This window comes from Pan paniscus, chromosome 3 (assembly GCF_029289425.2).
Source record: "Pan paniscus chromosome 3, NHGRI_mPanPan1-v2.0_pri, whole genome shotgun sequence".
NCBI lineage: Eukaryota > Metazoa > Chordata > Mammalia > Primates > Hominidae > Pan > Pan paniscus.
This window is the reverse complement of record NC_073252.2, coordinates 21,129,366-21,154,537: the sequence shown is the minus strand read 5'-3', so window position 1 is coordinate 21,154,537 and position 25,172 is coordinate 21,129,366. Positions and strand designations below refer to the sequence as shown.

Here is a 25,172-nt window from a genome sequence, read left to right as displayed (position 1 = left end):
TATGAAATTCATGCATGGGAACTCTTGATTCAAATTAGATTTTCTTTCAGTCTAAACCAATCTGTGAGGTTGTGATTTTACTCATTAAAGTTAAAATAAGGTCATTAGGGTGAAACCCTAATTCAGTGTGGCTGGTTTCCTTATAAAAAGAGAAAAAGACACCAGGGAGACACTAGCACAGAGAAAAGGGCATGTGAGGTCAGTGAGAAGGTGCTCATCGATATAAGACAAAAAGAGAGGCCTTGAAAGTAACCAAACCTGCTGACACCTACATCTTGGATGTCCAGCCTCCAGAACCGTGAGATAAATTTCTGTTGTTTAAGCCACCTGGTCTGTGGTATTTTATTAGAGCAGCCCTAGCAACGTAACACACTTCCTATATGCAAAATGTCATTTCAGCAAGCAGAACGTTTTTCCTTTTAAGTTCTAATAACATCATCTAATGTCTTGGAACTGGGCTGAAAAAACTGCCTCTCTTAAATGCTTTTTTCCAAAACTACTCTAGTCTTTATCCTATTCCTACTCCCATGCCTCATCCTCTTCCTCCTCCTCCTCCTCCTAAAAACACCTTCTGACTACTGTTTCTTTACTGCTACATCCTCAGATGACCAAGGATAAACACGAGTAAAATTGCTACCTCATAGATTGGTTTAGACAGAAAGGAAATCAAATTTGAATCAAGAGTCCTTGCACGAATTTGTAAAAGTTTAAAACATTATTGGTATTTAAGATTATATTATTAGTTGAACATTTTCTAATCAGGGTGTCAGAAAAAAACAGTTAAGGCTTAATTAAATTAGCATTTTGTTAAGGACTCTCCAATCAAGGATGCCAGATAAATTGATGAGTTGTTTCAATGCTGTGCATTGGTTAGGTGTTTTGTATTACATTTAAAAATCAATAATAAAGTTGTTTTCTGTATATTTAAGCACCCATCTTTTTAAAAAGAGAGACAATGTGGAAATTATACTGTTTAATTATTTGTGTTCAGAAAATTCCAGAAGGCTTCTGAATCTTCAAGGCAAAATTGACAAATGATTCCAAAATGAAATTTTTGATGCCCATATAACTTTCCTAGGGTTTCAAATATATATCTATATATCTGTGTGTATATATATATATATACACATACATATATATATACTTTTAAATTATTGTTACTATTATAAATCAACACCCCATAAAATCAATCATTGATAAAAAATTTCCCTGGATTCTTGTATCTCATCTCTGGATGACACCAGCTTGACCATAAGAGCAGAGAGTTATTCTATTAGAGAAGGGTAACACAATAGTCACATAGAGAACTATAGGCAGTTCTCTAGTTAATTCCATTCTCCTTTCACTTTTTACTCTTAAGGCTAAAGAATGATGGAATTCTAACTGAGAGGAAAATTAGCTCAGTGGGTAAACGCCATTCTTTAAAACACTGCTTTTATAAATCTTTGGCAAACTGAGGGGAGCCCATCAAGTAGAGCCAGGCACCACCTGCAGCAGTTGATCTAAAATTGATAATCTAATAGAGTGGGGCAGCAAGTAGGGCTTCAGAGGAGGGAGGCGTGGATGACAGTCTGCTCAAGTAACCAGCTCAGGCAATTAAAGGCATTGCTAGTTTCTCATTAATTTCTGCCGATGAAAAGAGCAAAACTCTGTAAAATATTTGAAGAGGTTTATTCTAAGCCAAATATGAGTGACCATGGCCCGTGACGCAGCCCTCAGGAGATCCTGAGAACATGTGCCCAAGGTGATTTGGGCGCAGCTTGGTTTTATACATTTTAGAGAGGCATTAGACATCAATCAAATACATTTAAGAAGTACATTCGTTTGGTTCAGAAAGGCAAGACAACTCAAAGTGGGGGCTTCAGGCTATAGGTAAATTTAACCATCTTTTGATTGGCAATTGGTTGGGTTTGTCTAAAGACCTGAGATCAATAGAAAGAAAATGTTTAGGTTCAGATAAAAGATTGTGGAGACCAAGGTTCTTTTGAAGTCTTATAGTGGCTACCCTGCCCCAGCTTTGAGTTGTCCTGCCTTTCTGGACCAAACCAACATATTTCTTACATGTATCTGATTGATGTCTCATGCTTAAATATGCAGTAATATATGACCAAAGTGTCATATTTGAACGTGTCAAAATAATGGTGCAAAATAAACATTTCTACAGAAAGACATAGGGTTGCTGTTCCGTAGGAAAGCAAGAAGAGGAACTAAGGTACTTCACTTAAATTTCATTTTGCATTGTTAAATTCCTCGTATGCCTTTGACAGTTTGCAGTGTTTTCAGATCCTTAACTCTCAGCCTGTCTTTTAAGAATTTGTTAGCTCTATAAAGAATAATGATTCTGCATGCTGAAACAGCATCCCGGTATTGGCCTCATATATTTTTACCCTAGTGGTTTATGATATCTAATTTTAAATTGCACACCACATATATAGGAAATTATTCCCATATGAGAAACAATGGCACAATATTAAATAAGTCATCTCTATGTAATATGTTTTCATAAAGCATTTTCCATGTTTCTTGTTTCACTCAGAACAAAAGTTGGATCTTCACGTTGCCACTACACATACCAGAGAGAACACAGTCATTTAATTTTTTATTAGTTATTTTCTTTAAGATATTAGGCTTAGCCGGGCACAGTGGTTCACGCTTGTAATCCCAGCACTTTGGGAGACCAAGGAGGGTGGATTATCTGAGGTCAGGAGTTCAAGACCAGCCTGGCCAACATGGTGAAACCCCGTCTCTACTAAAAATACACAAATTAGCCCGGTGTGGTGGCAGGTACCTGTAACCCCAGCTACTTGGGAGGCTGGGGCAAGAGAATCACGTGAACCTGGGAGGTGGTGGTTGCAGTGAGCCAAGATTATGCCATTGCACTCCAGCCTGGGCAACAAGAGTGAAACTCCATCTCAAAAAATAGCAATAACAACAAAAATAAAATATTAGGCTGGTGCAATACTAATCACTTTTGCACCAGCCTAATACCTTGCTGGCTGGTATGGTGCTGCCAGGATGGTGCTAGAGAACTAAACTGGGTATGCCGTGGCTCCTTGTTTTCAGCTGACCCTCCTGTAATCAGCTCCTTTTTCTAGGATTCAATTCCTGTAGTCTCCCTGTGGTTTCCAGCATCCCTGCACAGATCACTCTTCCTCTGTCCCCTTGTCTCCAAGACTCCTGGAAAAGAGAATTTATCTGAGCTTCTTTTCAGTTGTTCCACAGATTTTAAGAATAATTTTTGAAGTGTATCAACCCTAGAAGGGCCAGACTTGTATCCAAAAAAGGGAGAGAGTTCAAGTCACCCCATTACCTGATAATTTTGGCCTCTTAGAATCAGAATATGAGAAGACATGAGTAATCTCTGTGGTGAAAAGTCCAGAAAATGTGTCAAGGTTTCCTTGTGGGATAATTCACTGGAAGCTCATCATGACCTTATACCACCGCAGAATTCCATAGATCGAAGCTAACACAAAGCAGGTCTCCATGATAGTATTCAAAGGAATGACTTAGTGAAAATCTAAAAGAAAGACTTTAAAAGGTTGTGTTTTTTTTTTTTTCCTTTCTTGGAAAAATAGACAGCTGGAGTGAATCTCTGTTTCATGTCATACTTAAAGAATAAATATGACTGCAAACTCACTGTGTGCCCACTCTGGGTACTCATTTCATTTGACCTTTACAATAACCTCTTGAGTTTAGTATACTTATTCTCATTTATAAATGAGGAACTGAAGCTTAAAGAGTTAAGGAGTATTCCCAAGGCCACACAGTAAGTGGCAAAACCAGGATTCAGAGACTATAACTTTAACCTATAGTATATTGGTATCACCGATGCCATTAATATTTGAATCTGATTATGTTTTGAGAAGATTCATAGATTGACACCATATTCTTATAACAGTGCCCTCTACTTATCCCTCATTCATAATGAATTAAGATTCCAAAAGCAGGCATTCCAGATGACTAATATGACACCATGTAGATAATGCTTTTCACAATTTAATGTGCATACAAATCACCTGAGAATCTTATTAAATGCAAATTCTGATTCAGTAGCTCAAGAGTGAGTTAGAAGATTCTGCATTGCTAACAAGCTACCGGGTGAGGCTGATGAGACCAATAAGTACCAATGTCCTTATTACATTTTAAATAACAAGGACACAAAGAAAAAGAGAAACCCAGTATGGGAAGACCTGAAAAAAGGAGTTTCAACTAAACGCAATTGAGCTTTAACATTTTCTGCTTCCTAAACTTTTTCATGCTTATCTCATAGGACTGTTTTCTTTTCATGATTAAATTGGATAGTGCTTTGTAAAGCACTCACAAAGAAAACAAAATGGCTTGTGTTGCTATCATTGTTAACATGAAGCTCAAACTTCTTCAGCTCAATGTCTCAAAGCCTACATAGATCTCTTAAATATTGTTGCTATAAACGCATTTATCAGACAAATTGTCCTGCTCTGTTCTATGCACATGTGGTGCTGAGATTGTATTGAATTCAATGTGTTTGCTCAATCAGAGAATAGATAGGATCCATAATTTTCCTTACCCAGGAGGTCATTTTCAAAAGCTTCCTATGAAATTTTAGCTCGAGAACACAATATTGCTTTCTCTGGATATCTTTTCTCAATTTTATATCCTTGGGTGTGTTTTTTTTTTTCTTTTTATGATCTGTGAGTGTTTTAACAACACTGTTTTCTTCAACCAATAAAGTCTGTTGACAGTGCTGGGCTCCTTCCCCACTTTCCCCAACTCTCACTAACTAGTAGCCTAAGGTAAGAAGGCCACCAAGTATGAACTGGCTCTGCAAGTTTGAAGGTTCTGCTTTTCTGAACGTGCTTGTCTCCCAGGGACAGATAGGTTTGCCAGGATCTGGCACTTCAGATTGCTTTAGTGGAACGCTAATTGTTTTGGGAATCTTGAAAAAGTCATGATTTATTTATGAAGAGAAGCCTGCCTCTCTTTCTCCTTTGAAATTCAACCAACAATGATGCATTCATTAAACAGATATGTATTGAACAGTCAATGCTAGGCCTTGTGCGTGATGCTGGGGACACAAAGGTGAATGAAACATAGTTTATGGGGTGGCCTTAGTAATCTACCAGGTTAATGTACACACTCCGTTAGTTTTCAGACTTCTGATCATCCCCGGGTTTCATTTCTTCCTTTATAAGTGATTCTTTTAAAGCTTACATATGACAGCACTTATAATGTGCCTTTTTGAATGTTTAGTTATAGCATATTTCTAAAATAGGTGGTCTTGGGTTTCCTAAGGAGCCCTATATTCCATTTCATTGAGATCTGGAAGAGCTGGAGAATCTGATAGATTCAATACAGTAGCACATTCTGAATGACAGACTTAGGCACAGGATTAGCCCCCAGAGTGAGGTCATTTTTAAAATTATTTTGTTTTATGTCTAACAAGTTCACCCTCTCTCCAATAAAACCCTGAGATCCTTGGGGTAAGTATCAGGGCAGACTTAATAAGTCCTAAGCATCAACAGATATTTGTAGAATGGAATTGAGTGATGCTAGCATTTTCAGGATTAAAAATTTAGTTCCACTGTGTTTAGGATGAAGCCTAGTCAAAGTGAATTACACAGGGATCATGTTTTATTTGAAGAATATGTTCTTGGAGACCTCAAGTAGTTTAAGGTCTTAGTGGATTTTTCCATAAGGCTAATAAGGATGGCCAGAGTTTATGTGCAAGCTTTAAGGGATATTACCTTAGCACAATATCCTAAAGAGCTCAGCATTCATTCAGCCAGCCAGCTTTGAAGTTATGAAATTCTTGACAAATGTAACAAAAACTTGTGTATTGCATTATTTTCAAGTTGCAAATAGTGTAAGACTTGATTATTTATAGGGTCCTATTTCAAATTTGCATACAAAATGTGACTTCACTTTGCATAACTCAAAAGAATCCTCTTAGGCAATATTTTGGTCTGGTCAAGATAGTGATAAGAAGATATCAGAAAACATCTATCAACTTGTCATGGCATTATTTTACTTCATCAGGACATAACCCCTCAGCTGCTATGATAAATTTTAACATTAGATTTTCCTGGCTCAGTTTCTAATAAATAAAATGTTGAGCAGCAGGGCCTGTTTTCAAGGACAATATTTCACATTGTGTGCCAGCCTAAATAATTAGTTACTAAAAATCAAATTAGCAGGAAGAGCTACTCATATCCATCTTAGGGACATTGATTTGTTGTCCCTGATTTTTCTGTTACGCTGATAGAGGATTTAGGATTAAAGCATTAGGGATCTTTCTACCCACACTTTTTTAAAAAATACAATTTATTCTGAACCCACATTGATATAATTTGTAGATAGCACTGGCACATCAACATGTACAGTTAACAATATCCTAAGTATTGATCATTAAATTTGATAAGCTAGAAATCTGCATTTATGTTATTGTTTAACTGCCAAGAATGTACAAAAATCTTTTTTGCAATAAGTTTGAATCTTTAGCTATATGCTGAGCGGTATAGGAGAAGTTACCTAAAATCTCTGAGGTATTTGGGTGAAGTTTAAAATGGAAACCATAAGCAGCTTGCAAAGTTGTTGTAAAAATGAGTGATAACATACGTAAAATGCCTAGTACCTTGCTTAGCCAATAGCAGGTACAAAATAATTGGTAGTCGCATTGAGAAAGTTTCATAGATAGATGAGATAGAGATAGATAGATAAGATATAGATATAGACATAGATATAGATAGATCAGTGAACATTAACCACATCCTTACAGTTTACAGTTATTTATTCAGTTTCTTCATTTGAGACTCTACTATGTCCCAGATACTTAGGTGCTAGATATAAAGCAGTAAAAGCACAAAAACCTCTGCCCTCAAGGAATTTACTGTCTGGTGGAGAGAGGCAGGCAATAAACATCTAACTAACTAAAGTGCATTGTGCATTTATAATGATAGGTACTATGGATAAGGCTACCAAATGTCCTGATATACATGGGAAGTTATAGTTTATGCCAAGTGTCTGGATATCATTATTAATAATATCCCCTTCATTCATTGTTAGTGGTGTTCCAGGTTGGACAATAAGTCATGTGGTTAGCTCTGTTAGTTTGCTAGCGCTATGTTGTCTAGCCAAGGTTCTCCAAAGAAACAGAACTAATAGACTATGTATACAAAGAGAGAAACAGAAAGAGGTTGATTTATTACGGGAATTGGCTCACATGATTACGAAGACCAAAAAGTCCCATGAGAGGCCACCTGCAAGCTGGAGAACCAGGAAAGTCAGTGGCATAATCAAGTTGGAGTCTGAAAGGGGCACTGATGTAAGTTCTGGAGTCCAAAGGCCTGAGAACCAGGATGCCCAAGGGCAGGAGAAGATGGAAGCCCCAGCTGAGGAAGAGAGGGAACTTACCCTCCTATGCCTTCCTAGTCTGCCTTCAAAGGACTAGATGATGTCCACCCACACTGGTGAGGGTGGGTCTTCTTTGCTCAGTCTACTGATTTGAATGCTACTATCTTCTGGAAACACAGACCCACCAAGAAAGAATATTTGACCAGGTATCTGGGTATCCCTTAGCTAAGTCAAGTTGACATACAAAGTTCACCATCATAGGCTGCCATAAGAAAATGTCAAAGACTGAATGGCTTAAGCAACAGAAATTACTGGCCTCACAGTTCTGGAGGCTGGACATCCAAGATCAGAACTCCTGACAGAACTGCCAGCAGGCATCTTTCCTTCTGAGGCCTCTCTCCTTGGCTTTCAGATGGCTGTCCTCTCACAGCGTCCTCACCTAGCCTTTCCTCTGGGCTTAGACATCACAGTATATCTTTCTCTTATAAGGACACCAATCATATTGGATCAGGGCCCCACTCTAATGGCCTCATTTTAACTTAATTACCTCTTTAAAAACATTATCTCCAAATATAATCTGAAGTACTGGGAGTTGGAACTTCACTATGAATGTGGGTGGCGGGGGGAGGGAGGGGCAGGTACAATTTAGGCTATAACATTAGCCAACCTATGGGGCAAAATTGAAAGAGAATAGGAGGTAGTTTTGTGAGGATACAGTTTTAAGTGCACTGTGAGAGAAGGCCTCGCTGAGTTGGTGGCAAGGGAATAAAGACCTGAAGGAGGTAAGGGAGAGATCTTGAAGATTTTTGAGAGGAGACATTTCAGGCACAGTGACCAGCAAGTGGCAAGGAAAGAAATTAGGAGAGGAAAATAGAAGAGGAGACAGATGAGATTTAGGGGCGGTGGGTTGGAGGGGGTGGGTTGTCCACAGGTTGCTAATTAGGGAATTTGGCTGTTAGTCTCAGTGATATGGAAAGTCATCAATTATTCAATAAACGTGATTAATTAATTGAAACAAAAACTGGACAATATTTACTTTTAGTTTAGTTCTTTGTGAATGCTCAGCCTCCACTGATATTTACCTAATACTAACAGTACAGAATCTAGAACATGCCAATTTCACACAAGTAGAAATCCACTCCATGGTAGTGTGTGGTGGACTAATTTGCCTGGGATGAGTGAGCTTGGCAGTAATTAAAAAAAAAAAATACCAGTACTAATGAGAAGGCACCACAAGTAGAGACCCTTGTCTTACATTTTGGGGATTCTGTGTGTGCAGACATTGTTCTATATACAGTAGGGGATGAATGAATATATGGACATGGCTTAATTTTATTTTCTCTGGTGTTTTTGAAAATCTGTTAACTAATGTGTATATTACTTTTCTAGAGCTGCTGTAACAAATTTCCACAAACTGGATGGCATAAAACAAGATAAATATATTCTCTCACAGTTTAGGAGGCCAGAAGTCTTCATTAAGGTCTCCACAGGGTAGGCTCTTTCTGGAGGCTCTGAAGGAGAACCTATTCTTGTTCCTCTCCTGGCTCCTGGTCATTACGGGAAATCCTTGGCATTTCTTGGCTCTTAGCTGGCTTCCCTTCAGTCTTTGCCTCTGTCCTCACATGGCCTGCTTCCCTCTCTGTGTGTCTGTCTTCTCCTTCCAGAAAGATACCAGTTATTGGCTATAGGGCCCAGCCTAAACCAATATAACTTTATATTAACTAATTGCATTTGCAAACATTCTATTTTCCAAATAAGGCCACATTCTGAAGTTCTAGATGAACATGAATTTTTGAAAGACACAATTCAAACCACTTACAATGTCCATGTGTAAACAACCAGAGGAGATTTAAAAGGTTAAATTCCTACAGGGGCCAGGCAGCTAATGTAAATGAGTTAAGTGAACCAAGATGAATAGCACTTGACTTGTCTCTTAGCATTGGGTGTGATAGGCAACAGAGGAAACTGGCAAACAGCATGCATGTCCTGTGTGAAAGGGGCAGCTCCTCACCAGACCCATCCAATTTCTGCCATACAGAAATGCAGACAAAAGGTTGCCAGACTGTCCAGTTCCTCCTCAGAAGCCAGAAATCCAACATTTTAAGTGGAATATGTGTATTTTTAGTTTTTGGCCCAGTTAATTTTTTTTAAAAAAAAGTGTTTGAGCTAAAAAGCTCCAACTCTAGCCCACCAGGAATCAGCTTGCAATATCAAAAGTCTACAGTTCTTAAGAAAACCTATCTGGCATCATATTTTCCCAAAGCAGAACAGTGGTTCTCAGGTTTGGCCTCCCATTAGAATTACCTGATGCAGTTGGTCTGGAATGATCAGGCATGGCTAATTTTTTAAAGCCACCTTGGTGATTCTAATGAGCAATCATGGCCAAGTAATGGATATTCACAAGATTGTAAAGACTTTGCTTCATTGACTATTCTATTTGATTTTCTTCCCAGGTGCCTGGCACAGGGTCTACCTTATATCCAATAAATACTTATTGGTTAAATTAATGAACAAAGACTTTTATTGAATATAAATACATTGTTAAAAGATGAAAATTAAATACAGTGACACAAAAGAACTCAGGAAAGGAAAGTACTGTCTCACATCAAAAATTATAATGGATTATATGTTATTTCTTCTGGCATTTGAAGCATTTTGCAGAAACAATTACTTCATTCATCTCCCAACTCCCTTGAGATTAGTGTCATCTGTTATTAGCCCCATTTTTCAGATGAAAAAATTGGATCTCCTAGTGCAGCTTTCTCCTAAACCACATTATTATTTTTTAATACCACCAGGAATTTGATGGATGTCCTACTGCAAATAGAATTAGAGGTATCATTTCTAGCAAAGGAATGAAAGACACCATGCTCTCAGGACTATATTCAAGACAAGATGGGTTAAGAAGCTTAACCAAAGAGGCAGAGAAGGAAATTAAAACCATACCACAAAGAGAAACAAATTTTCTGCAGCTAGAGACTACACAATTAGACACATCCAATAAGTGTTCCATTTTGTGGAGCCATTGTTAGTGCAGTACAGAAGTCAGAATGTCAGACCCAGGAGTTAGACAGATGAACAAGTATTCACATTCCTGATACTGCCACTTACAAACTGCGTGCATCTTTACCATCAATTTCCTCTGCTATAATTTGGCTTTCATAATGTTATCTGCCACAAGTGGGGCTCTTGTGAAGGTTAAACGATATGATGCTTGTAAAGTACTTAGCACATAGAAGGTTCTCTTTGTTCTTATTGTTGTTAGAGCATTGCATCTTAGGCATTATTTGTCTGCATCTTTTCTTAGAACAAGACCATGTTCAAGATGAAATTTAGAGGACTTTCTTGTTCTATTGTTTAATTCATTTCTTGTTCTATTGTTAATCCTTCCCCATTAGATTATACATTTCACAAGAGCAAGGACTATGTTTTTGCCAGTGCCAAATAGGTGCTCAATTAATGTTGTTGAATAAAACATTATACGATGATATCACTCCTCTGCTAAAAAATCCTCCTCCGTTTTCTCCTTATTTCAGTCTGAGTAGAAGCCAAAGCTCTTAGAGTAGACTATGAGATTCTGCAGGATTTTATACTAAGAGAAAATAAAAAGAATGAACAAAAGGAAACAAGTGACTGTTTTTCCTGAAAATCCCTTCAAATATGTTATTAAAAGGCAGTGGTAAGGTGATGGGCCAGTCATAAAATGAACAGAGTAGCCTAGACAATACCTAAGAATATATACTACTTACTGTGGGTGACATTGGATGAGAAGATTCATTGTATAGTGGACACTCCAACACGAAAATACACCTTGTAATCCCAAATCCTATTAAGAATCAATTTATTTGTGTTCTCTTGCCATCAGAAGAATCAACCTTACTCAACTGTTGATTGCTTTCTGATATTAAAGGCATGCTTGGCTTATCCCAAAGAAAAGTTTGAAGTTACAATGCTTGATCGTTAAAAATGCTTCAACCCGGTGGCTCACGCCTTTGGGGTAATCCCAGCACTTTGGGAGGCTGAGGTGTGCGGATCACTTGAGATCAGGGGTTTAAGACCAGCCTGGCCAACATGGTGAAATCTCATCTCTACTAAAAATACAAAAATTAGTTGGGTGTGGTGGCAGGCACCTGTAATCCCAGCTGCTTGGGTGGCTGAGGAAGGTGAATTGCTTGAACCTGGGAGGTGGAGGTTGCAGTGAGCCCAGATCACACCACTGTACTCCAGCATGGAGCTTGATCACGGCTCACTGATCAAAACCTCAATTAAAAAATATAAAAATAAATATGAGTTATTTGTGTTAGCTGGAGGAAAAGAAATAGTACATTAGGTTTAGATTATATCCAAAAAGATACTGCTGTCGTTTTTGATAAATTCCTTTTTGATTTGGCTGCTTACTTCACATACAGGTGAGATCAAAGAGGCAAGGTGGCTGGATGAGGTGGCTCACATATGTAATCCCAGCACTTTGGGAAGCTGAGTGGGGAGGACTGTTTGAGCCCAGGAGTTCAAGACCAACCTGGGCAACATCACAAGACCCCATTTCTAAAAAAAAAAAAAAAAAAATACTGGGGCATGGTGGTGTGTGCCCATAGTCCCAGCTACTTGGGAGGCTGAGGTGGGAGGATCACTTGAGCCCAGGAGTTCGAGGCTGCAGTGAGCCATGATCAAGCTGCTGCACTCCAGCCTGGGCGAAAGAGTGAGATTATGTCTCAAAACAAACAAAAAAACCAGAGGCTCAGTGATGTTGTTACTTTTCCGAAGCCTTACAAACAAAAAGTGGCAGCGCTTAGATTCAAATGAGTTCTCCCTGAACCCTAAAGTTCCAAATCTTTCCATCATAAATGTTAGCTTTAATGTGCTCACAAAAACATTTTTAGTTTCCTATTTCACCTTCTCTATTAATTTAGCTATTTTTAAAACACCATTTTTTAAAATGAAATTGCATTATTTACATTGTTTACAGTGCAATGAAGTATTCACTTAGTCAATGACTGTACCTTAGTCTGTGGAACAGACCATACTGGTTGCTAATATTGCATGAACATATAATTTACCATTTAAACAAGAACATTTTTGAACATGAAAAGGGGGTGCAGACTATGGGGTGTTAGGACAACTCCCATAAACTGGCAGCATCCTGGACAAACGAAGGTCTTGTCACCCTATTTATAAGGAACTCTAGATAATTTCCAAACCCCCACACAAAGGATAGCCCTGTAGAAGTAGTTTTGGCAATTTGTTCAGAGGAGCAAGGGAAAATTGAGGTTCAATTGATCAATCTTAAAAGATCCCAAGGAAAATTGATGCCTTTTCCATGTTGTTTTCTGCTAGTATTCTCTGGCTAGTTCTGCCAGTACAGCAGAGAGGTGATAAAAACAAATACACTTAGAAGCGGCTTTAGAAAGCATTACAGCTTTTGACCATCGAGTTGTTTGCTAACATTTGCCTCAGATAACATGCAATAATTATTCTGCACTCAACTGACCAAAACTCTCTCTAAATGTTTTGTTAAGGACACAGTCAACACCAAGGTAAAGAAGATTAAATAGGACCCTGCCTTGATTGAGAGAGAGACTGAGTCGGGGTAGAGACAGAAACAGAGCAGAAAAAGATAAAGGAGAGACACAAACAGAGATGTAGAAGAACAATGAGACAGAGAGAGACATTGAGCCAGAGAAACTCAGGGACAGAGAAGGAGAGACAGACAAAGATAAAAGCAAAGGCACAAAGACTAAGAAAGAGTGAGACAGAGACAGAAAGATAGAGAGATGGAAAGGCTGACAGAGAGGATAGCATTAATTTTATGAGAAACAGGTGTATTTAGGTAGCCACTCTAAGTAGAGTCAAATTTACTCCATTTGCATTTGGAATCTGTAGATCGTTTTCAGCAAATTCAAGCACCTTCTAGTTGCCTTCTTTTAAGCTGATAGACAAACTAATTATTTCATAATCAAGCATAACAAAACAGGTCAATTAGGAAGGTCATTTTCTGCCTCCCAAGTTCAAAAAGTTAAAAAAATGAAATGTAGGTATTTTCCTCATATTCAGTCACCAACACTGTTTCTACTTCTCTTAAAAGTGAATGATTTGGAGCTGACTGCAAGATCCAATAACAACTGCATGGTTGGGCAGCAATTTTCTGCAAGAATTATTACCAGCATATGAACCCCAAGTTATCTGGGGCCTAGTATTTTCAGGAATGAATTTGAAAATACTAAATGAATTCTGAGTGTATGTGTTTGTTTGTCTAGTCATGCTAGTATTTATGAACTGTAAGTCCACTTTAAAAATAGGCATCGTAGTATTAGGTTGGGGCAAAAGTAATTGCGATTTTTGCCATTACTTTCAATGGTAAAAATCACAATTACTTTTGCCCAAACCTAATAAATAAGTTCATATTTGCAACTAGTAAAAAAATGTACTCTCTATTCCCAGCATCCATGACACTACTGATGAATCAGCTTGTCACTGACTCAAAGAACACAGATGGATCACAGTACCCCTGAAACTCCTGGTGATTTTTATTTTGTTTTGTTTTGTTTTTTGAGACAGAGTCTCACTCTGTCTCCAGGCTAGAGTGCCGTGGCGTGATCTTGGCTCACTGCAACGTCTGCCTCCTGGGTTCAAGCGATTCTCCTGCCTCAGCCTGCTGAGTAGCTGGGACTACAGGCACCTGCCACCACGCCTGGCTAATTTTTGTATTTTTAGTAGAGATGGAGTTTCACCATGTTGGCCAAGATGGTCTCGATCTGCCGACCTCGTGATCAGCCCTACTCGGCCTCCCAAAGTGCTAGGATTACAGGCATGAGCCACCTTGCTCAGCCCAGTTTTTGTCATAGTTACTGATTCATGGGAAGACACCAGATCTGTGGAAACATGATTTGCCATTTTCTTCCACCAGCCTTCTACAGGCTTAAAATCTAGGAAGAAAAACATTGTCCGTGTTTCAAAAGCACAAAATAGAAGCTGATCAGGACTGTGAATTAATAGAGTACGAGCCATTATTTCCAAGCTAGCCCATGGGAAATAGAAGTTTTTGCTATCTGCTGTACTGCAAAAAGGAGGAAGATAAGAATAGTTCTCATTATGGTGAAATTACCACTTTCATTGCCACTGTCAGTACTTGTTGAATTCATAATTCATGGCCCATCGCTCAGCACTGACACATGACATTGACATGTGATGGCATTTCCTGTGTAACACAAAAAGCAGCCAGTGGAGAATGACCACTTGCATATACCACTACTGAGGTCTGCATGACCAGAAAAATGGAGCAATCAAGATGATGATGGGCTGACGTGTTTTCAGTAATGTCAGGCATTATAAGATAAAACCTTTCCAATTGGTAAAAATGAATACATTTTCATTTAGTTAGAGCACAGTTAGAATGGCCTATATATTTACACACTTACTTTTTATTCTCTTTTTGTATTACTTCATTTTATCGTGTTTGAAGTACTAGTATACTAGTAGTTTGGTTTGACATCTAGATGCAGAGATATGGGAGTAAACTTAATTTTGAATGATCTCATTGAGCTCCGTGGTTTATGTAGCCAACTAATTTATTAATCTGCCTATTGTAGGTAGCAATAAACATTAACTTAATAAATTAATAAGTGATATGAATCACTCAACAAATATATATTAGTACCTAATATATGTAATACACTGTGTTATTGTTAATAATCGAAACAGGATAAGACACCTTTTCATCTTATGTAGATATTTTTGCCCAAATATATCTCTAATGAAACCTTCCCTGGCCACCATATTTAAAATTATGTCTTTCCCCATCCTATTTCTTACCCATATCCACCAACAGAAGTCTCTAGGCCCCATCCCTCCTTCATATCTGATATGCTTTATAATTTGCTATTTATTTTTGCTGATTATTTTTTCTTTCCTAAATATCGTGTAAGGTCCACTAAAATAGAAGTTTTTTGGCTGGCTTATTCGGTGCATTATTGCCAGCATCTGAGACAGTTCCCAGCACATAGTTAGCATTCAACAAATGCTTTTAAATGAGTTAATTCATAAACAAACAGAATCCTCCCCTCAGGGAATTCGGGATCTGCAATGTCATAGGTATTATAATAGATGCAGATGGTTAGATTCTAGACAGCAGGGATTTTTTTTCTATGTAGCCACTGTATATTTACAGTTCTACAAAGAACATCATTTATAATGCTTATAATATGTACATTATAAAGAATGCTTTTTGGACAAATATTTATGAGATGAAAAGTAATTAATTTTTCATCTCTTTTTGTATTGCTTTGTTTTACGGTCTTTAAAGTGTTATGTTAGTATACTAGCAGTTTGGTTTGACTTCTAGATGCAGAGGTATGGGAGTTGACTTAATTTTTTTTTTTTTTTGAACTTCCAGTTTTTATTTTTTAAACATCATTTAATAAGAAAAACATTCAACCAAATTAAAAAGAATTAGGTTGGATTAATTTACAATAAAATAATCAACTTAAAATATCAGCCCTTCCATTTAGGGCCAAGCAGGCCAATAGTTCCTATTTAAAAAGCAGAATTGCACAATTATTTTTACCTGTATTTGATGGCACAAAAAAATAAAAGTCTTACGACTTCCACTGACACCCTCCCCACCCTCCAGAGTAGAGTTCATACAGTTGCATCTTAGGTCAGTACTCAGGCTTTTAAAAATCATCTTACATTTTGAAATATAATACAACTACTCTGATAACAAGAATACTTGTGAAACAATTCTTATAGAAAACAAATACCTTAGATAATTATGTGACACATTAGACTGCTCAAAGAAATAGCAAAGATGAAAAATAATGTACAAGAATTATAGTCCCTTGTTTATAGAAACCATCCAAATAAAATATTTTCCCTGCTTCTTATAATTTACTAGCAGAGATGAATTACAAGAAGCAGAATGCACCATTTTTTGGTTCTTGGTTGTAGCTGCCAGCTTAGGAGTTCATGACTATAAATATGAAGCAAATATGATTATCCTCACAAGTTCTGGAATGGAAAAAAACCCAGATATCTCTAAAATTTTTCTCTATCCTTCCTTTCAAGTCATGACAAAAAAATTCACAGCAATTTAAAGGATGGTGAGAGACTAAACATGGGCCCACTAAAATAGAGATTAATTTTACCTGTTACACTCCTATAGTAAAAATTGTAATAAGTATGATATTGTATTAAGTAACATTCTGTAGTAAGCTGTGGGAGCAAATACAGCATTTAACAGGTTCATTTACAAACCAGGCATGGTAGCCTTTGGACAGAACATCTTATTTTCACTCTCTTGAACATGTAACCTTTAAAAAAACCAAGAGGAATATGTAATTTATGACAGCTGGCCAGGCACTTAATTTGGAGAAAGACAAGGATTTTGAGGTAAACTAGGATTATTTTGACTTAATTTTGAATGCTCTCATTAGGCTCAGTGGTTTATGTAGCCAATTAATTTAAGATATGAATCTGTCCATTGTAGGTGGCAATACATATTAACTTAATAAATTCATAAAAACAAAGAGTGTTTAGTCTCTGTGAGGGTAAATGTCCTACATACTAAGGCAGTTTGGAGATTGATTCACCTTCACCATCAACTTTCTTTTAGTGTGATTGGCTGGGGAATTCAGTCCCACCTCCTCATTCTGTCGGTATCATCCTTAAGAGAGTGCCTTCATACACAGCTATCTATTTAGGGATCGCTTCACACACCGTGAGGAAGCATAGATGTACATTCTAAATGCATCTGCTAATTACAAGTAGCAAATCTGCACATACTGAGACAATCATAAAAGATATATAGTCTGATTTCATACTTTCAGTAGATAGTGATTGAACATTTTATATATTAAGCACTGTGCAACATACTGGGAATTCAGTAATGAATAAAAAAATACACTGTCTGATTTAATTATATGGTGGGGTATACATTTACTATCTTATGTATTTTCTACTCATCCCTTCTATTTTTTGTCCCTCTATTCCTCTTCCCTGGCTTTCTTTTAAATTAATTAAATATTTTATATATTTCATTTTAATTCCTCTATTGGAGTTTTGACTATACCTTCTTATATTATTTTTTACTGCTTCCCTTGTATCTAGAGATTTCAGTATGTCTCCTTCATTTATTATAGACTATTTTGAGTTCATATGGTACCACTTCATGTAAAATGTAAGCATCATACATTAAAATTCCATTGACCCTCCCCCAACTTTCATGTTATTATTGTCGGAAATTTTACATCTACAAATGTAATAAACTCTACAATACTTTTTTGCTGTTTTAAACAAAGAAAGTAGGAAAGGAAAACAGGATAATATATATATTCACATATTTTCAATTTCCTGTGCTCTCTATTTCTACCTGTAGAGTCAAGTTTCCGTATTATGCCATTTAACCTCAGCCTGAGGACATTCCTTTAGCATTTCTTGGAATGCAAGGCTTTTAGCTATGAATTATCCCAGGTTTATTTTATCTAAAAATATCTTTATTTCAACTTCATTCTCAAAAACATAGGTAAAATTCTGGGTTGATAGTCTCTGTATTCCCCTGAGAACTTTAAGGATTCTCTTCCATTGTTTTCTGGTGTTTCTGCTGTTCTTGATGAAAAATTATTCTTACATTATTTGACCCTTGTATGTACGGGTCCTTTTCTTCTCTTTTCATTTTAAAGCCTTTTTTCATTTTTGATTTTCAGCATTTTGCCTACAGCTATGTGTGATTCTTCTTTGTTTTATTTATTTATTTATTTATTTATTTATTTATTTATTATACTTTAAGTTTTCTTCTTTTGGTTCAACAGATTTCACTTGTGTTTTAAAACATATGTGGAATATTTTGGTCATTATTGCTTCAAAATTTTATCTCACCTCTCATTATGTTCTTTAATTATACCTATGTTGGACTTTTTGATATGATGCACAGATGAGTAAAGCTCTCTTTATTTTTAAATCTTTTTCTATTATTCAGATTTCTTCCTTTTCATCTCTATTCAAGCTCATAATCCTTTCTTCAGTTGTTCTCAGTCTGCTGTTAAGTCCATCTAATGAAGTTTTCCTTTTAGAAGTTTCTTTTTATTTCTAGAATTTTCATTTAGTTCCCTTTTGTAGTTTAATTTCTCTTCTGAACTTTTTTATTTTTTTACTTATTATGACTGTCTTTAACGTCATTTCTTACAAATTCCAACATCCGTGCTACCTAATGTCTGTTTTTATTGACTTCTCTTTTTTCTTGATTATGGGTCACATTTGTTCTGCTTTCTCACATGTCTAGTAATTTTTTTATAGTACAAAAGATGTTATTAGGATACATTGTAAGGAGTTTGGGTCATGTTGCCTTCTTTTAAAATATATTGAATATTGTTTAGAAGCATTCCACAGTTCAGCAGCTCTTTTTGATCTTTCTAGCTTTAGGTCTATTCTTTGTTAGGATCAGTCAACTTTGGCTATTACCTCAGTGATACACTATGGCCCTTACTCTAGGAAATTATTCTTACTCCCAAAGTGGTTTTTCTGAGTTTTCAGGGCAACGCCAGAGGTGCTCAGTGAAGGCTTCTTTGGAAGGGTGGCAGGGCTAGAACTCTAACACCTTGCAGCATTCCAGCTCTGTGTGGCTTGTGTTATTTCATTCCATTCTCAGCCCTGCCTCCTAAGCATTGGAAAGCCTTACCCTGATCGTGCATATCCCAGCCCTTAGTCAATAACCCACATTTAATTTCACACAAATTTCCCACCCACCAGCTACCTGCAGAATACACATGCATACATCAATTCTCTCTTCACCCTGGCCTACAAATTCAAGCCACTTCAGGAGCCTGGAACTCTAATCTCTGCCACTTCAGCTCAGTGACTATGAGCTCTACCTCCCTGAACTATGGAAGGAACATGTCACCAGGCAGGGGCGAGCCAGGGCATTTGTGAAGCACACCTCTGGGATTTTTCTTCTCTCAAGCATCACAGTTCTATGTTGTTTATTGTTCAATTCTTGGAAAGAGTTCCCTCATGTAGCTTGTCCAGTTATATGGTTCCTTACAGTGGTATAGCATATCCAGTAACATTTATTCTGTAAAGGCTAGAAGTAGACATCTTCCATCTTCCATTTCAGTAGGGAAGACATGTGTCAAATATGTAATTGTGTCATGAATTGTTTCAATTATACTTGCTATGGAGAAACATAGAAAACTATGGGCATCTATAATAACTGTTCATAATCTAGTTGGTTTGCCCTATAAGGTTTTCCTCAAAAAGTTATTGAACTGAAATCTCAAGGATGAACAGGCATTAACTAGACGAAGAGAAAGTAAAGCAGAAGTTTAGATTCAGATAACAGCATGTGAAAAGGCCCTGAGACAGTAGGGAATAGGGTATACTCAAATAAGTGAAACAAAATGATTAATATTTGTTTGGACTGCATTATGTGGCTGTCACTGTGATAAGTGCTTTATATATTATTTCCTCTGATCCTAACTTTTTGAAGCAGATACTGTAACCTGTCCAATGGGTTCATTTTGCCTGCTGCCCAGATAGAGCTGATTTATCAAGACAGAGAGATTGCAATAAAGAGCTTAATTCATACAGAGCTAGCTGAGCGAGAGACCTGGAGTTTTATTATTCCTCAAATAAGACTCCTTGAAAATTCAGAGGCTAGGGTTTTTCAAGGATAGTTGATAGCTGATTGGTTGGGGTGCAATCCTAGGGATATGGAAAATGGTCCTCATGCTGAGTTGGCTTCTGGGTAGGGTCACAGGACTGGTTGGCAGGTCTGGGCGAAGCCATTCATTGTCAGAAATGCAAAAACCTGAAAAGACATCTCAAAAAGCCCATCTTAGGTTCTGCAGTAGTGATGTTATCTGCAGGAGTAATTGGGGAAGTTATGAATCTCGTGACCTCGAGAGTAACGGCTGGTAATAGCTTATGGCTACACCTTAGCAGAATTCACACTCCTCTCATCCTCCTAACCTGGTGATCTTTCATTAGCTTTACAAAGGCAGTTTAGTTTTGGGGAAGGGCTATTATCATTTAAACTATAAGCTAAATTTCTCCCAAAGTTAGCTTGGGAAGCAGGGGAGGGAGGAGGTCTTTCTTCTTTTAGGCAAGTTGGAGACACAAGAGGGAAAGATGGCCAGAGGAAGGTGTGTTTGAACTGAGTTTTAAAAGCCTCATGGGGCTGGGCGCAGTAGCTCATGCCTGTAATCCTGGCACTTTGGCAGGCCAAGGTGGGTGGATCACTTGAGGTCAGGAGTTTGAAACCAGCCTGGCCAAGATGGCAAAGCCCTGTCTCTACTAAAAATACAAAAATTAGCCAGGCATGGTGGCATGCACCTGTAATCCCAGCTACTCATGAGGCTGAGGCAAGAGAATTGCTTGAACCTGGAGGTTGCAGTGAACTGAGATCGCGCCACTGCACCCCAGCCTGGGCAACAGAGTGAGACTCTGTCTCAAAAAAGAAAAAAAAAAAAAAAAAAAAAAAAAAGGCTGCACTGGGATACAGAAGTTGAGAGTTGGTGAACAGCTGACAAAACTGAGGGAACAGCACATATCCTGGCACGGAGGTTTGAAATGGCATAAAGGGGAGGAGCAGAGTGCCTGTGTAGGGAGCTAAAGTAAGACCCTCATGTCCTGGAGGAGTTTACAAAGGAGAGGGTAGTTAGATCGTTGCAACCTTCCAGAAATGGAAAACAGAAGCAAAATATAGGGTGTGTTTTATGTAAACCAGATTTATTTTGCAAGTTTAAAAGAAGGGGAACATCACACACGGGGGTCTGTCAGGGGGTGGGGGTCAAGGGGAGGGAAATATTAAGGACATTTATAACATTTTGTCACCCCACTCTACACATACATGCGGAGCTTAAAACCTAGATGATGGGCTGATAGGTGCAGCAAACCACCAGGGCACATGTATACCTATGTAACAAACCTGCACGTTCTTCACATGTATCCCAGAACTTAAAGTAAAATTTTTAAAAAGCTTACTTAGATATTAATCTAGGAAATGAATCAAGTCTTCTTTAGATATCCAAAGTGAATTTATTTACTCATTTGCCAGGCATTTATTGACCTTCTGTTACATGCCAGACCCTCAACCAGCAGTTGAACGAGACATTTCATACCACATAAGTGTCAAGGCCAGAGGACGGCCTGCTTTGTGAGTTCTACCAAAGGCAAGAAGGGTAGTGTGGCCAATAGTGGATGGCCCAGAAAGCAGAGAGAGTGGCTGCAAATGCTGCCAGAGACTCAGACAGGGCCAGATCATACTTGGCGTCCTCAATAGAAAAACAACATGAAGCTTTTAGAGGACTTTTAATCAGAGGAATGATCTTATTTAATTTGTGTATTTACTACTTCATTTTGTCATCCCACTCTACACACACACATAAGAGTTTTAGCCAGTGGATACTGTTGGTGGGTGCAACATATGATTTAGGAAACTAAATCAGTAGGCTTGTGGTCAGGAATTTTTTTATAATTCCAAGATAAGAATTAGAAAAGGAACAAGTGATACATTTGCCAGATTCCTGTTATAAAGATGGTAGAACCTCAATTTAAATTGGTTTCTGCGCTGATGCTTTATATTTGACACCTTCCATGCTGATCCCGGGGAGGCTAGTTACCTATTAACATGACATCCAAGTGTCTGAGACCTCAGGGTGGGTAAATTGATGCTGACTTGGACAGTTGGCTCCTGACATCAAAAGTTGTTTCAGCAGTTTGCAAGCTCGTCCGTCCAGCCACTTTTGATTTTTCTTGAGTCCTCTCCAGGTATCTGCTGTCACACATACTGCTCCGTCTATTCCTGGGTTAATGTTTGACAAGCTTGTCTTGCTTCTTCCAGTATTACTCTGTTTGAAAAGTTCCATTCATTAGCGTCCACATGTGAAAAATGGGAAAGATTGTCACATCTCTGGGCATGTCAGTATATGCTAATGAAGCTGCATATTAAGGACATTTATTTTCTCATTTTCAGGAAGGCAAAGGTACTAACAGGTGATTGTGGTGTGAATGATTTATGTGAAGCATCTATCTCTGCTATAATCAAAGATGGGGAGCAATAGCAGAAAATTGTCATGTGGGCCCTTAGCGCTGGTTTGAATATTGAAATTTCAATCCAGTTAACTCTTCTAGTGATACTTGTTTTATCCCTGATCTAAGGGCCAAAAAAAAAAACCACCAGATTTTTTTGGTGGCTTTTTTTAATCTTTTGCCATTCAATAGATATATTTTATGATTCTGCTTTCACTTGTTCGTCATTATCTTCAAAACAACATTTAGAAATAAAAACAAAACTAAATAAGAAGAAAACAAACTTTTTTTTTCCTTTCGGGGGTCCCAACCCACTGCCTGTGATTGCCTGAGTGGATGGCTGCGTCCCTGATCCTTCCTGCCTGGCTTCTCTGATAAACCCCACAGCACGTCCCTTTTCTCTCTGCAGACAGCATTAACAGAACTGATCCTGTATCTTCTAGGTTTCCTGTACGCTCAGAACAGCACCAAGCGCAGCATTAAAGAGCGGCTCATGAAGCTCTTGCCCTGCTCAGCTGCCAAAACGTCGTCTCCTGCTATTCAAAGCAAGTTTGTTTTTTTGTTTCTTTTTTTCCTCCGAAACTCTTGTTTCGTTTCTTTAGGCCTGCATGCATTGCCGTTCTCTGCTTCTACAAAGAATCAATATATTCTACAAAAGCAATCTATTGATGTACTCATGTTTACCTAAATACCCAGGAGAACATTTGGACAATTAGGAGTCATTTTCCATTTTGCAGACTGACAGCACAGTCTTAGTGACAGGAGCCTGTCCTGCAAAACACTGGGACATTTTTGTTTGATGTAAGGGATGGGGACTGGACTCAAGTAACTGTAGGAATTCCTATTGCTTGCCTTGTTAGCAGAGCAGCTGGACACTTTAACATATGACCTTGTACATTGTTTGACTCTCATCCACTGGGTCTATAATTTAGACACTGCCCAAATTCAGAAATATCACTAGATTAGAAAAAAGATTACAAAGTGTCATTTAAATAAACGTGACTTTTCTTCTTTGTTCATTCTTTCCCTGTATCAGTCAAGATTCTCTAGAAAAACAGAACCAATACATATTCATGGGCATACACATAAGCATATACATATCATATACCTACATACACATGCATATACACACATGTACATATGCATATATGCAAACATATGTAAAGAGACTTATTTGAAGGAATTGGCTCACACCATTATGGGGACTGGCATGTCTGAAATTCATAGAATATGCTGGCAGCTGGAAGTTCAGGAAGGATTTGATGTCACAGTCTTGAGGCAGGATTTCTTCTTCAGGAAGCCTCAACTGATTAGATGAGGCCCGCCCACATTATTCAGGGTAATCTATGCTTAACTTAATGTCAACTGATTATAGATGTTAAGCACATCGACAAAATACCTTCATAGCAACACTTAGATTAGGGTTTGATTAAATCACTGTGTACTATAGCCTGCCGAACTTGACAAGTGAGGTTAACCATCACATTCTCCATCTTCTTTTTCTCTATTTTGTGGCATTCTTAAAGAGTAGAAAATAGAGGAATATCTAAGGGAAATCCTCAATTTATTTTATAAAGATGCTATATAACTTAGAATATACATTGACAAATATTCTCTGTGTACAAACTTTCTTTTATACACAATTTTTTTCAAGCATCAAACAACTCTTAGAATCAGACAGAGAAGGTGGTGTTCTTTGCTAGTGAGAAAATGCAACATTCAAAATCTAGGTGGAATTCCCTAAGTATTGGGGCTACAACCCACATCTCCACCTACTCGCTTTTTATACTGCTACACCATTTTGTAGGAACTCATGGATTCAATTAGTGATTTAAAAATATGAATGCACTAAAATGTCATGGGTCTCCACAACACAAATGAGAAAATATGGAAAGAACCACAAACAACATAATACATTCAGTGAAAAGTCCCAGAATAGAATAGCAATTTGTTTCAATGGCACTGACCAAAGGTGATATATCATCATAATAAGATTTAATTAATTCGCTTATTCATTCAACAAATATTTATTGTATGTCACTGCCTGCTTCTTGTGCTGGGAGATGGAGCAGTGACTAAAACAGATTAAAAACCAAACCAAAACAAAACAAAACAAAAAAAGCTCTTCTATTAGAGCTTACATTATATTCTGTGGGGAGAGGAGGCAGAACTAAATAACTTTCGTTAGCACTAAGCCAGTGCACATACAAAAATTAAAATTATAGTTTAGATACATTGCTCTGATTTTTTTTCTTTCATTGCACACACATGCACACCATCTCACAAAACATAACATCATCAGCAACCTGGAAGACCATAATCTAGAAAAATGCCAGAGCCCTAATCCTACATGATATTGAAGCTGCAGGCACTTTTATTGCCACTATTTGTCAAAGATTGTTGGTTATTAGAGTCATTGCTTTTCTCCTTTCAGGTTGGAATCAAAATTGCCAATTTATCAGATATTTGCTGAAAATATAGTCATTTGTACACTGTAGATAGGTAAAATGTAACTTTCAAATGGATCTCTGTATTCACGTAGAGAAGTAGAAAATTGTCATTTCTTGTTAGCACTCTTCTGCACCAGCATCTGATAAAGACATGCCCCCAAATAAATGTTCACAGAGGATGCAATGCAATTTTCAACTAACTGTGAGGGAAAAGGATGGTTTGAGAGGAAAAAAAATAGAAAATACTAAAAACATGATCAGAATCACTTTAAATACTAATGGGATTGTATGGTACTGGCTGATACTGAACCTACGCTAGACTTAGCTCGTGATTTGTGGACCCCATAAGACTCCTGCCTTCTCCTCTTCCTTTTT

General features: G+C 37.6%; 1 protein-coding gene across 6 annotated transcripts in view; it reads left to right on the top strand.

The window, feature by feature from the left end:
• The window catches only part of KCNIP4 (potassium voltage-gated channel interacting protein 4), a 1,223,194-nt gene that overhangs the window by 1,046,412 nt on the left and 151,610 nt on the right, over positions 1 to 25,172 (top strand). The window contains exon 2 of one of the 6 annotated variants that reach the window (XM_003826823.6): positions 22,791 to 22,892. The exons of 4 other annotated variants lie outside the window; for them this stretch is intronic. In XM_003826823.6, coding sequence (XP_003826871.3) covers positions 22,791 to 22,892 — 102 coding nt within the window. Of the gene's footprint in view, positions 1 to 22,790; positions 22,897 to 25,172 lie in introns of all 6 variants that reach the window. One more of the 6 variants, XM_055111250.2, reaches the window with a different exon arrangement.